General features: G+C 39.3%; 1 protein-coding gene across 1 annotated transcript in view; it reads right to left on the minus strand.

The window, feature by feature from the left end:
* The window catches only part of NEK5 (NIMA related kinase 5), a 57,039-nt gene that overhangs the window by 3,447 nt on the left and 39,817 nt on the right, over positions 1-13,775 (minus strand). Inside the window, exons 19-21 of the mRNA XM_044381789.3 lie at positions 10,573-10,701; positions 9,386-9,523; positions 4,722-4,827 (exon numbers count right to left, since the gene is read on the minus strand). Of these exons, the coding sequence (XP_044237724.2) occupies positions 4,722-4,827; positions 9,386-9,523; positions 10,573-10,701 (373 nt within the window). The remainder of the gene's footprint in view (positions 1-4,721; positions 4,828-9,385; positions 9,524-10,572; positions 10,702-13,775) is intronic.

Genomic DNA, 13,775 nt, shown 5'->3' on the forward strand with positions numbered 1-13,775 from the left:
CAGACATTCTCACCATCAATTATAAAGAAGCTGAGCCTCAAGTTAATAAAACTTGCCCAAGGTCTCACAGATACCGATTATTAGGACTAGTAATTGAAATCATATCGAAGACCTCAACATGGATATTCTTAGAACAGAAGCAGGCAGGAGACCAGGAAAACCATCTCAATGATCCCCAGTATTTACATGGCCAGTAAAGAGGCTGAGGAAGATCTGGTAAGAGCCAAGAATGTGTTCATTATGGACTTCAAGGAGGCAGAGAATTTCCAGATAGGGAGCAGCCAAATAAGAGGAAGACAGAACTGACAGTTGGACCTGGCAATTTCAAGGTAATAGATGACCTTTGCAAGAACATTTCAGTGTGCTGTGTGGCAGGAGCCATCATGCAGTTGATTAGGAAAGCAGCAGGAGGTAAGCAAGTGGTGACAAGGAGCTTAAACTCCTTTGAGGGGAGCCTGGCTCTGAGAGGACAGTGTTAACTTGAGAAGATGAGGGCAATGATTTTTCGGTGTTTCTCAAGAAGGGACAGATTTCAGCATATGTATATGTGCTGAGAGAAACTAGGTAAAAGAGAGACATTAAAAATATAGGAGGACAGTAATAGGGACACATTCTCTGAGAAAGGCTGGGATTCAGAGCACCGGTGCCAGAATATGCTTTCAGCAGGAAGGGAAACAGGTTTTTGTCTGAGAAGGAAGACAGGGAAAGAGAAGGCAATGAGGACTCATGTGGCTAGAGAGAAGTTATGGAACTAGACAAGACCGTTCCACTTACAAACCACATACTATCTTTGTGAAGGAGGCATGGTCACATGACAAGAGTGAGGTAGATGGGGGTGAGCATGCAGGGTGGAGGGTTTGGAAGGAAGCAAACCAGGCATAGGATTGCCAGATACCACAGAGGACCTCACTAAAATTGGAGATCATAAATTTGGGGTGGACCAGCAATCTGAGCTCCCATTTGTTAAGCTATCATTCCTAAGGTACATGCTTACATGAGATCATCCCTTTGTCTTCATTCCTCTGTAGTTTAAAGTATGATGTGTCTAGGGGTGAATTTATTTTCATCGTTCCTGCTTAGTTATTGTTTTACTTCCCAGATACCACAATTTATGGCTTTCAATGATTGCAAAAAGTTCACAGCTATAATTGCTTTGAATATTGCTTTTCTCCAATTCTCTTCTTCTGGAACTCCTTGTAGATGTATGTTGGACCTTCATGATGGTTAACTCCTCTTTCACACTGAATATCATTTTTTTACTTCAGGTCTATCTTGCAGTTATTAATTCCCTCAATAACTGTACCTATTCTGTTTTTAAACTGTCATTTGATTTCTATTAGTAGATTTTTTCCCACTTCTTTAAGTTCTATTTGGTTAATTACCGGATCTTCCTGCTCCTTTCTGATAGATCTGCTTTTTTCTTATGTTTCCATTCCTTACTTTGATTAAATAATTTTCAATGACAATTTTAATTATATAAATATTAAGTATTCACAGGATAATTATATTATCTGAAGTTCTTTTTGGCCTAATTCAGCTATTTGTTGTGCTTGCTATCTCTCATAGTGGACTCTATTTTTAGTTGTGAACTCATGTTCAGCAGTGCCTTAATGAGAAAATTCAGTGTAGCCTGGATTGAGGTTATATCCTTCCAGGATGTTTCATATTTATTTCTTCTAGAGATCCCAGAGTATTATGACTTCTTACTATGAATTTTAATGTTGGTTTATCAATATACATATTTCCAGACCATCCAGGTATTGTAAATTCAATCTCTAAACCCAAGTGAAGGCAAATCTATGGTATAAATTTCTCAGGAAGAATTCTTCTCCTAGAAATTGGGCCAAAACAGACAAGCCATATTACTGAGACTTTTTTTCTAGACCACCCTTGCACTGAAGTGTAGCTCTTCAGTGGCTCCGGCAGGCAAGAATGGAGGGGAACACACTGAACAAAACAACACTCGTTAGATATGCGGAGGTGCACAGAGACAGAAAGGGAAGGCAGAAAATTTAAAAACAAAACACAAAACTTCCAGAACAAAATGATCCTGTAAATTAAAATTCCAAAACACGTGAATAAATCTAATGGTAAGAGAAGGATAGGCAAAAAGAAAATTTTTTTTTAAGTTGGACCAAAAACTAAGTCTAGATGGAATTACTTTAATGGAGGATTTTGATAACACTCTTAAAGTAAGTATGCTCAAAAAGGTAAATTAAAGAACAGCATTCATTTTAAAATGTCTACAAATTAGGAGTAATAATTATGCAATAGTGAAACAAGAACATATAAAAATATGAACAAACAAATATAACTCTTAAACAGGAGATATATAATCATTTAAAGTAAAAACTTAAGAGATGATACCCAGATGATTTGAAAATAGTATTCAAGAACTCACCTAGAATAGAACAAAGAGATGAATAAAAAAATATGAAAGTACAACTAGGTGTTACTGGGGATCGACTGAGAAGCTCCAAAACGTAACTATTTGGAGGACCAAAATGGACAGAACAAGAAAAGCAACACTTGGAAAAGTAATGGATAAAAATTTTCCAGAACTAAAAATAGCCATGGGTTCTCAGAAGAAAGTGAGCCAAGCAGGATAAAAAAGAAGTCCAGACCCAGACATACATACGACAGTGAAACTTAAGAGCATAAAGATAAAAAGAACCTTATGGATGTGATGGGGGGAAAGTTAGCATATCTAGAGAGGGAAAACAGATAGCATCGGAACAAAAGGAACACAGACAATCCTAATTGAAAAGAGACTGCTGGACTCAAAAATTCTACTGGCAGGAAGCAGGCTGAGAAAATTCTCTCCTCCCTTCTTTCCCTCCTTTATTTGCTAGGCAGGTTGATTCTAATGTTCATATGGAAAAATAAACAAGCAAGACTAGATAGAAAAATACTGAAAAAGGAAAGCATTTAAGGGAACGAGCCCTCCAAAATAATAATTCGTATTATAAACAACATGTTTATAATATAATAATTATACTAGAAAGCATAAGAATTGGATGCAAGTACATATAAAAATGTAGTGTATCATAGAAATGGCATTTCAAATTGGTAGCAAAAATGTAGATTTTCAACAAATGGTGTCGGAATAAGTAAGGAGTTATTTGGAAAAAAGTAAAGTTGGAGCCACACTTTGCAGTGTAATATAAGTAAAATTCAAGAGAAATAAATTATTTAAATAAAAATTAAATCATAAAAGTACTAAAAAAAATCCTAGTATCATTTCTTCAACATGGCACAAGCCAATATAAATAAAATCGAAAGGCAAACAAAAAACTGGGGAAAATATTCTAGAGTCATATTATAGATAAAAGATCAATTTCCCTAAAAAGCAAGAGTTTCCCCAAATCAATACAAGGTTAGTAGCCTAATTTTTTAAATGGCTAAGGCTGTGAATAAGTTGTACCCAATAAGGTTCTTAAACATATGGAAAGACAACCGTACTCAAAAAAGAAATGCTAATTAAAACTAACCTGAAATGTCATTTTGAACCTATCAATTGTGCAGTGATCCATGCTTGGTAACACACTAAGCAAGAAAATGTGCAAGGAGACAGGCACTTCCATACTCTGTCAGTGGAAGTGTTCATAGGTGTAACTTATGTGAAAGACAACTTGACAATATCCAATTACAAACGTACAAGGATTAGGTTTGACCTAATACTTGGCTTTCCTGGGAATTTAAACTGCATGTATATGACTATTTGTATATTATGATAGGTCTTCAGACTACAGTGGTAAGTGAAAAAAGGAAGTTGCAGGATAGCATGTACTCTATGAAACTGTTTCTATTAAAAAAGAAAAAGAATACACACATACACAAGATCTACATACTGGCTTACAGTTTGATGCAATTCCTCGGGAGAATGTGCACAAGAGGCATATTCAGTTGGTTGACTCTGGGAAGGGGAATTGTGTGGTTGAGATAAAGAGATAGCAAGAAGACTATGAAAAGAATGTAACTTCTGAATTTGAGGCCATGTGAGTATATTACCTATTTAAAAAGTAAATTTTAAAATTCAAAGAACTCCAAATTTTAGAACTAACAAAAGATTTCAGTATGGTTACAAGATACAATATCAATAGTGTTCTGTATGCTAGCAGTAGCCACGTTGAAACACAGTGAAAGAAAAACAACCCCATCAATAAGGACAACAGCAACAACAACCAAGTTAAGTGGTAACTCTATTGTGAATGAAAGTATAAAAATGCTGAAGGATATTTTAAGAAAAGACATAAAGAGAAGCAGAGCTATACCATATTCATGGATGTTCAAATTTATGGTCATAAAGATGTCAAATCCTATAAACTAATCAACAAATGTAATGTCATTCTCAAAATCCCAACAAAGTTTTTCATGACACTCTACAAGAAAATGTAAAGATGTACGTGGTAAGTAAAGGGCAACAACAGCAGCTAAGATAATTTTGAAGTAAAAGATATGGAGACTAGAAGCAGGTATGGGACTAGCCCTACCAGACACCAAAAGGTAGGGTAAAGGCACAGTAACTTAGGACAGAATATCACTCATGCGGCGATAGGAAACAATGCCATTGGGAAAGAACAGAGAGCCCAGAAACAAGCCCTTGTGTGAGTAAAAGGTGGTCTCCTCAGCTAGGTCTGAGACTATTGTCCATATCTCAGCAACAGCATTTTAACTTTCAACCAGAGCTTCATTCAGGTATCTGGACAAGACCTACTTACGTATCATCATCGTCAGATCTTGGTTGTTCCTCGTCTACTTCAATGCCAGAGGCCATTTCCATATTCCCCTCATCTTGTTTAGGAAGCCCTTGTTCTAATGTTCCCACTGTCAAAGAAATAACAGAGATTAAAGCCTCCCAGCGCGTATACATGATGCGGGGTATTTACCCCAAAGCCTGTACTGGACATCAACTATGAAGGTAAAGCCTTCAAATTGTTTCCATTAAAACAGAGAATATGTCAGCTTTTTTCCTACATAACTTCAGCCTTGGTGCAGTCAAGAGCAATGCTGAGACAGATTTTCTTAAAATCTCAAAAACTAAAAGAGTTCACAAAAGAATTAAAAATGCTGGCTTCTGAAGTTGGCTTTAAAACTGTGTCTACATAGTCTATGTCTAACCTACTTTTGACTCCCACGTTGGGAATTTTGCTACACATGTCTATATTAGTTAGCTTTTCCAGAATAAACCACCACATAACTTAGTGGTTTAAAATAGTAACCATTTTTTTAGGTCCCTGTTCTGCTGTTTAGGCAGTCTGGGCTGGGCTTAGCTGCCTGGCTCTTCCGGTCTTGGTTGGACCCCGTCATCCATGTGCAGTCATTTGCCAGGCCAAATGGAGGCTGGCTGGCCTACTATGGCCTCTCTTGGGATGGCTTGTCTCTCTTTTCCATGTGGTCTCTCATTTCCCAGCAGGCCAACTGGAGCTAGTTGAGAGGTAGACAGGTCCCCGCCCCAAAAAAAAGCTCCTCGTATACTCAGATTTGGCACACCACCACTCACGCACACAAATCACAAAGGCTAGTTGAGATCCAAGGGGAGGGAAAAAAGCGATTTAATGCTGGAGGAGCTGGCCAAGTCATATTGCAAAGGTAGGGATACAGGGAAGAGTGAAGGACTATGCTCATTTGGGTAACCTACCACAAGCTGCCTCTCCCACATGCACTCTACAGCCGTCTGGTTCCGAGGGGACTGAACTGTGTTTCACGTTAGTCTCCAGGAAAAAAAAAACAAAAAAACAAAACCCTACCCACTGCTAACAAGTGGGATTAGAAATAGGAACTTTTCTCCAAAGGTGAAATTAAAAACAAAGTGTGGCTATTTTTTGTTTGTTTTTTGGTAAACTGACTATTCATGGGCATACCTACAAGTAGAAATGTTACCACGCTGTACTTAAATATTTACCTACTTTTAATCAATATGTGTCTTCCCAAATCATAGCCTGTATTATTTCCTACAGTGCATTATAAAATGAATGAATTGATTGACATATCTCATCTATGAGGTAGTCTGGCTAATTAATAGCAGCCTGAGTATCCCACTTGGTGTGGGAATCATAGTTTTTGTTTTCTTGTTTTTGGAAGACAATTTTAGGAGGCTTTTATTTTTTGTTGAACAGGATAGAAGAAAGAATGAATAGCTAACAATAGAAATGTAAATCAGCTGTTATCTGGATATGCATCTATGATGTTACCAAGGCAACTATGTGGCCTGAAAAGTTATACAAGAAAAATGGAGGTTACCTTCCCACCAAGGATCCCCTTGGAGTGGTTAAACTGTAAACAAAATTACTGACCTGAATTAATTATGCACACATAAAAAAAAAATACTTGTCCTTATCTCAAGAGTGTAGCTTTTACTAGTAAAAGTCATTGAAAAGGATTTTACAAAGTCTTGCAATTTTAAACTTAAAGTTAGGATAAATTAAATAGGTAGTTGATAAAGTTTCACTTTTCAATGGAATGCAGGGCTCGAAGCATGAAAGCAATTTATTTTCAGGGAGTTGGAAGGTTAAGCTAAACAGTGATGAAGGACATATGAATAATGCTTAAATGTATGACTAATAGCTAATCCTTAAAAGCCTTTATAAACTGTGTCTATTATATTTACAGTCAAAGTTATTAAAACTTACACAAGCAGGAAGTCTTCGTGAAGATTCTACACAGTCATAAGAATTATTTTTCACATTATAATTTCCCTTTCCAACTTGATGGCAATATGAATATTGGTAATCACATGCCTCTGCATAAAGTAATACTAAAAACGTGCTACGGTTTTACGTTCATTCATAAAGACGATGGCCACCTGCTAAGTTCTAGGCACTAGAGAGAGAGAGGGAGACGAAGCAGGGTGGTAATCAAGACAAAGTTCTCGTAAGCTTATGATCTAGAGGGGAAGAAAGATAATAAGAATCAGAAATTAAAGTGAACTTAATTTTTATGATCAGAGAATCACAGTGTCTCATGGGATATTAAGCGGTGAAGCCAAACCTAGAGGCACGCAGGGGAAACATGCTCAGATCCTTCTTAATCATTTAAAACAGTGGCTCCCCATCAGTGGAACACAGGCAATGGTTTCAAATCCAGGCTTTTCATAGCAATCCCTAAAAATTCAAATAAACTTACTACTGCATCTTTTTAGGACATGAATTTAAATGGTAAATACAGTGATGAAATGTTACTATTTCATGTATTTAACAAATATTTGAGCGTGAATGAATTTAAACATGAGACTGAATACGAAATTGTCAGAAGCAGCTACCGGAAAAGGCATGGAGAGAGTAGACAAACTTGAGGGCTTCCTAGAATTTTTTGGATTAAAGAGAAGCATATTAATATAGTTACAGGGTCTTCCACTCACTCATGCAAAAGAGCACTTAAGAACTGACATCATTCCAGAGCCCTTTACAAAGCCCCATCCGGTAGTGCAGGGAAAAGCAAGGAGAGAAGGGTGACCGCCCTTCACCACCTCACCACCCACAATGACACATAGTGACAGAAATGGTAGGAGGTTCATCAGAGGGAAGTCTTGCAGGAGGAATTATCCTGGCAAAAGGAGGCAGGCATTTTAGCCGAGGGAGGAATATCTGCTGGTGGAGAGACACTAGCAAGCCCAGCATTGCGACGGGCCACGCCAATCTTCAAGGTGCTTAGAATCTGCAAAGAGACTGATTTTATCCTGAGGGTAAGAAGGCATCTTTTGCAGGATTTTAAGCTGAAAGGAGATTTGGTCCATTTTAGGAGGATTATCTGGCAGGAGTGCAAAGGGTAGAGCTAAAGTAATTAAAGATGGCCAGGGACAGGAAGTCAAGAGGCCAACCCCAGGTAGAGGCAGAGCACAGCTGGAGTGGGGGAGGGGTGTCAGCACCCTAGCACGTTGTAAAAGAAAACATCTGCCCTCTGCTTTGAATGCACCTTTGGAGGCAAATTCCTATTTCCAATCTCACCTGACAGATAAATTTCTCATATATGCCCGATGTAAAACCATCCATGTAAAAATACGGCAAGTTCATGAATGAATGAATTTGGCATGACAGACTAAATGAAGAGCTTTCTATGACTCTCTCCAAGAATCACAGGAACAGATCCAAGAAGAAACTTCGTAGCCACCAAGTGTGCCCCCACCCCAGTGTCTTGAAAGGTGAATGCCAAACTTCATACCTGGCCTGGGGTCCCAGCCCCTGGCTTCTAGGCCAGACCAGGTCAGCCCAAAGCTTCCTCCTCACCACCTCCAGCCCCATCCTCAGGGACAAGGATTTTATCCCAGGACAGAAGGGAAGGGAGCAAACAGACAATACACAGCTTTTTCTAATTTGAAGGTACTGGAAAGAGAGTTTCAAGTGCAGTTTCTCCCTTTCTCCCTCTCTCTCCTCTTAACTTTTAAGCAACAGCGTGATAATTGATAGAAGTCGTAAGACTGAAGGATTTCGAAGAACTTCCTATCCTCAGGGACTCGGCCCCCTCTCCTGCTCCTAGATTTCGGTCAGACCGGTTTGCTCAGTATCTGCCGCGGGCCTGTGTATCTGCAGGCCCTCCCCACCTGGTACATTCATTCTTCTGTACATTCTGGCAAGACGCAACTTTGCAAAGATTTCACAAAGATGGTGAAGTTGAGGCTTCACGAGCCGGCAGACTCACTCTTGGGCAATCGTCGGGTACGTCTCTTACATTATCCTCGGGGGGTACATATTTTTGTACTGTTCCTTAACTTCGTAAGTATTTATCAGCCGCCATTACCCCTAGTTGGTGTCTCTGCCTCCTTGTCGCCTCAATCTCGAGTCCCTCAGCACGCACCTGTGCAGGCGCCCCTGCTCTCGACCCGCCGGCCTACGGCGGCCCTCCTTGTAGCAGTGCACGCCTGCACACGCCCAGAGACAAATCCCCCTGTGACATGAATTCCCTCAAACTTTTGAAAAGGATGGTTGGCTTCCCATAAAGTAAACACGAGCATCATCTTGCTAAAAATCAGAGACAAAACAACAACAACAACAAACCCACCTCCCCAAAGCCAAGAAACTAGATGGTGATGTATTTCCATTGCCTCTAGAAGAGTAACTTGGGTCTGCTGAATAGCTGTCAGAAATAGGCTGGCAGGTGGGGCTAAGCAGCACCCGCTCACCGTCTACAGAGCCACTTGCCCTACTTAGTGTCATCACTTGTCAACTGACGCCATTACAGAAAATTACCCCACTCTTCTCGGAAGCTCGAGTCTTTTGTTCGTGGCATTTGGAACAGGCTCGGACAAAGCGAATCAGCTTGTGAAGAGGCTGAGCCCTTTCCAGCTCTCTCTCCAGGCTGAAGGTATTTTTATCCCCTCTCCGCATTTACACGTCTCTGATAAAATTCCTCAGGGGACTGGTTATGTCTTTAAAAATAAACTGCCTACCCCGTTCGCCTTCGTGGGCAGAAAACGAGCTACTTGTTAGACGTGCTGCAGCCAAAGCGCTCATGAAAGCCCCTGGCGCTTCGAGCCGCCACCGTCTCCTATTTTCTGGACCACCTTCGGTCACCATCCCTTGGCCACCTGAAGAGGAGACTGAAAATAAAAATGCTTCATCTGACTTTTTATGAAATCACGGGACGTGCGAACCTGGTCGGTAACCTAATCCCACCCCTCGTGTTACCAGCAAGAAAACGGAGATAGAGAAAATTTAGTGACTTAGGTCACATGGCTGGTGGGTACGAAAGTCACTTGCTTTGTAAACTCTTTGGTGTGTTAAATTTTCTATTCTACTTGCTAATTTTAAACTGGTCTTATTGTCTCATTGGCTTAGAATGGATTAAATTGTTATGTTTGCAAGCCCTTTCTTGCAAGTTTGAGGACTTCAGTGTTTCGTAATGATATAAATGTAAGTTCACACACTTACAAATGTCAGTGATATACTTACATATTTCAATTTATAAAATGGGTATAAATTTTAGCTCTCCCCCAGCTCCATGTCATCAAGAGAAACATAGGAAATAAGTAATAAAAATCCTCACCACCTGTAAAAATAACACCCAGATGTTGCTGTGAACTTCTCTTGTGCAAAGACTATGCTGGAAGCTCAAATGTAAACTGAGGAATTTAGGTTGGAAATATCATCATATTCTAAACACTCTTAACATTTAAGTAGCACATTGGCTTATGAAGCAATTTTATACGTATTTTTGCGCTGCTAACTCTAAACCTTGTGGGATAGCTATTATCTTAATTAGGATTTTATTGATGGAAAAAACCAACCCCTCCAAGAAATTCCAAGGAAGTAGTTGGGCTAGCATGGAAGGCAAGTCAAGCCAACTGCCTTTCCTTAAACAATCTCCCGCAACCACAAGGAAAGTGGGATTCTTGATCTTTCCTCCTTTATATTCTCATACCTGGAGTGCTCAGTGGTCTAGAATACTTAACAGGCAAATTTCTCAGGAGGTGAGGGAGATACCAAAACATTATCTTTGAAAGATATTGGATACAAAATCTATAGGGATTGTACTAAAGAGCGAACTATGGCGGCAGGGTGTGCGCCAGCAACACAGCTGCATCTGAGGCCTTGTCTCCCCCTGCTGGCAACTTAGACTGAATGAGTGTAGATTCACCCTCAGGCACAGTGGAGCAGGGGGAGGTGATGTCACCCGCTGCCATCATCTCCAGCACAGTCTGAGGCGCTTGCGTATCCCACTGTCTCCTGTTCTCTGCAGCAGCACCAGTTCCTTGAACGAACAACTCTGCGTATGAGAAAAAAACTCATTAATTTAAAAGCAGTCAAAGTGCAATTAACTGCACCAAACAGTTCTCAGGAAATGCAGAGGCCGAACCTCATTCGAACATAGATTGTTACGGACTGAATGCTTGTGTCCAACCTCTCCCCCGCCAATTCCTATGTTGAAACCTAAGGCCCAGTGTGATATGGGGAGGTGGTGGGGTTTTGCGGGGGTGGTTGGTGATGAGGTCATGAGGGTGGAACCCTCGGGAATGGGCTTAGTGCTCTTATAAAAGAGATCCCACAGAGCTCCTCAGCCTTTCTCCTAAGCAGGGACATCACGAAAACATGGCAGCAGACACCCTGCCCCTCACCAGACACCAAATCTGTCAGCACCACCAGCATCTCCAGACCTGTGAGAAATAAATGTTTGCTGTTTATAGGGCACAGAGTTACTGGCATTTTGTTACAGCAGACCAAACGGACGAAGACATAGATCATGAATTACAAGACTGAAATTATAAACAGGCTTAGAAATGGTTTCATTTTTATTATTAACATTTGAGTGACTAGGTAATATATCTAAATGTAAACAAATATTCGTGACAAGAATGGACACATTCCTTGAGGCACCTCGGCATTTTACTTCAGCCAGTTTCCATAGAAATGCAATTGTTATTTTTTTTAAAGATTTATATATTTATTTGAGAGACAGAGTGAGAGTGGGGGGGTTGGGAGGTGGCAGGGGGAGAGGGAGAGAGAAACCCAAACAGACTCTACGTTGAGTGCAGGGCTAGATCTCACGACCCTGAGGTCAGACCCGAGCCAGGAAACTAAGAGTCGGCCACTCAACTGACTGCCACTGAGACACCCCCAGTTCTGTTTTCTTAATTTTAAAAATCTTTTTATTTTTTACGATGTTTCATTATAGGAAATATGAAAATCAGATAAGTAGAAGAAAAAAATCAGATAAGTAGGAGAAAAAAAACTCACCATCTAGAGATTATTAAAATTTCAAAAATTTCCCCCCTGAATATAGTTTCTTTGTTTTGAAACAAAAATGGGCCTCACCTCATGCTTAACTTTCATAACTTGGTCTTTTCAATGAGCAACACTATCATACCCAGTTTATCAGCCACTGCTCTATGTAACCCTTTTAAAGCAAATACAGTATTGCTTCACAAATGTATTATAATTTAATTCTTTATGGTTGGACGTTTAGTTTGCTAGCAACTTCTCACTGTTACAAATAATACTGTAATGAAATCATTGCAGGTAAATGTTTGCGGACATTCATGATTATTTATCCTAGATAAACTATTGAAGGTGACAATTCTAGGAGCTAGTATTATTTGCGTCACCAAAGTTTTTCACTGCTAAAGTGGAACCTATTACTAATTTACTCATGATTGTGTTCCATGTATTTCGAATAGCTAGTTTTTCCCTATCCAAAAAACAAAAACCCCCGCAAAAACAAACTCACCTACATTTTCTTTTACTTCATTTTCTTTTTTTTTTAAGTTTTTATTTAAATTCCAGTTAACGTACAGTGTAATACTAGTTTCAGGTGTGCAATACAGTGATTCAGCAGTTACACACCCGGTGCTCATCACAAGTGCCCTCCTTAATCCGCATCCCCTATTCCACCCCTCCCCCACCCCTCCCCTCTGGTAACCATCAGTGTGTTCTCTATAGTTTCTTGCTTGTTTCTTGATTTGCCTCTCTCTCTCTTTGTCCCCTTTGCTCATTTATTTTGTTTCTTAAGTTCCACAAATGAGTGAAATCATATGGTATTTGTCTTTCTCTGACTTATTTCACTTAGCAGAATACTGTCAAGCTCCACCCATGTCATTGCAAATGGCACAATTTCATTCTTTTTGATAGCTGATATTCCTCTGTATATATATAAATATACCACATCTTCATCCATTCATCCTTCTATGGACACTTGGGCTGTTTCCATAGTTTGGCGATTGTGGATAATGCTGTTACAAACACTGGGGTGCCTGTCTCCCTTCGAATTAATATTTTTGTATTCTTTGGGTAAATACCTAGTAGTATGATTGCTGGATCATAGGGTAGCTCTATTTTTAACTTCTGGAGGAACTTCCATACTGTTTTCCAGAGTGGTTGCCCCAATTTGCATTCCCACCAATAGTGCAAGAGGGTTCCCCTTTCTCCACATCCTTGCCAACACCTGTTATTTCTCATGTTCTTGGTTTTAGCCATTCTGACAGGTATGAGGTGACATCTCATTGTAGTTTTGATTTGCATTTTCTGATGATCAGTGATGTTGAGCATCTTTTCATGTGTCTCTTGGCCATTGTCTGCCTGCTTTGGAAAAATGTCTATTCATGTCTTCTGCTCACTTTTTAATTGAATTTTTCATTTTTTTGGGTGTTGAGTTTTGTAAGTTCTTTATATATTTTGGAAACTAACCCTTCATCAGATAGGTCATCTTCTCCCATTCCATAGATTGCCTTTTGGTTTTGATCGTTCTTTTACTTCATTTTCTAACATATAACTTCATTTTTTATGTGTAAACTCTTTGGTTTTTTAAAAATTTATTTTGTCGTATCACCATATAGGGTCTGATTTCACAATTTTTCCTGAATTGTTAACCAATTGGCCTAGCAGCATTTATTTGATTGAGCCTTTCTCTCCCCCCGACTTGTGATGTAACTTTCAGCATACATTAAACTATTACCCATCCTAGGGTTTGTTTCAGAACTATTTCTTCTTTTCACTGCTTTATCTATTCTGGTGCTAGTATCATATTGCTTTATAATTTATAGAATATATTTTGACATTTGAAAGTATATGTGCCCTTTCACTGCTCTTCTTTTCTAAATTCGTCTGCTTAAGAGTCTCCAAGATTCTCCAATCTGCCAAGATGTCTCCATCTTTTTGTGGCTTTGATGATTTTGATTGAAACTGGCAAAATTCCATATATTTATTTGGAAAGAATATTTCTAATGTATAACAATGTTATTTCTCCCCATTTATTCAAGTGATCTTTAAATACTTCAGTAAGGTTTTATAGTATTCTTCACATGCTCTGCATAATACTTATAAAGTTTATGCCTAAATTATTATACG

Source organism: Ursus arctos, unplaced genomic scaffold, assembly GCF_023065955.2.
Source record: "Ursus arctos isolate Adak ecotype North America unplaced genomic scaffold, UrsArc2.0 scaffold_10, whole genome shotgun sequence".
NCBI classification, from domain to species: Eukaryota; Metazoa; Chordata; class Mammalia; order Carnivora; family Ursidae; genus Ursus; species Ursus arctos.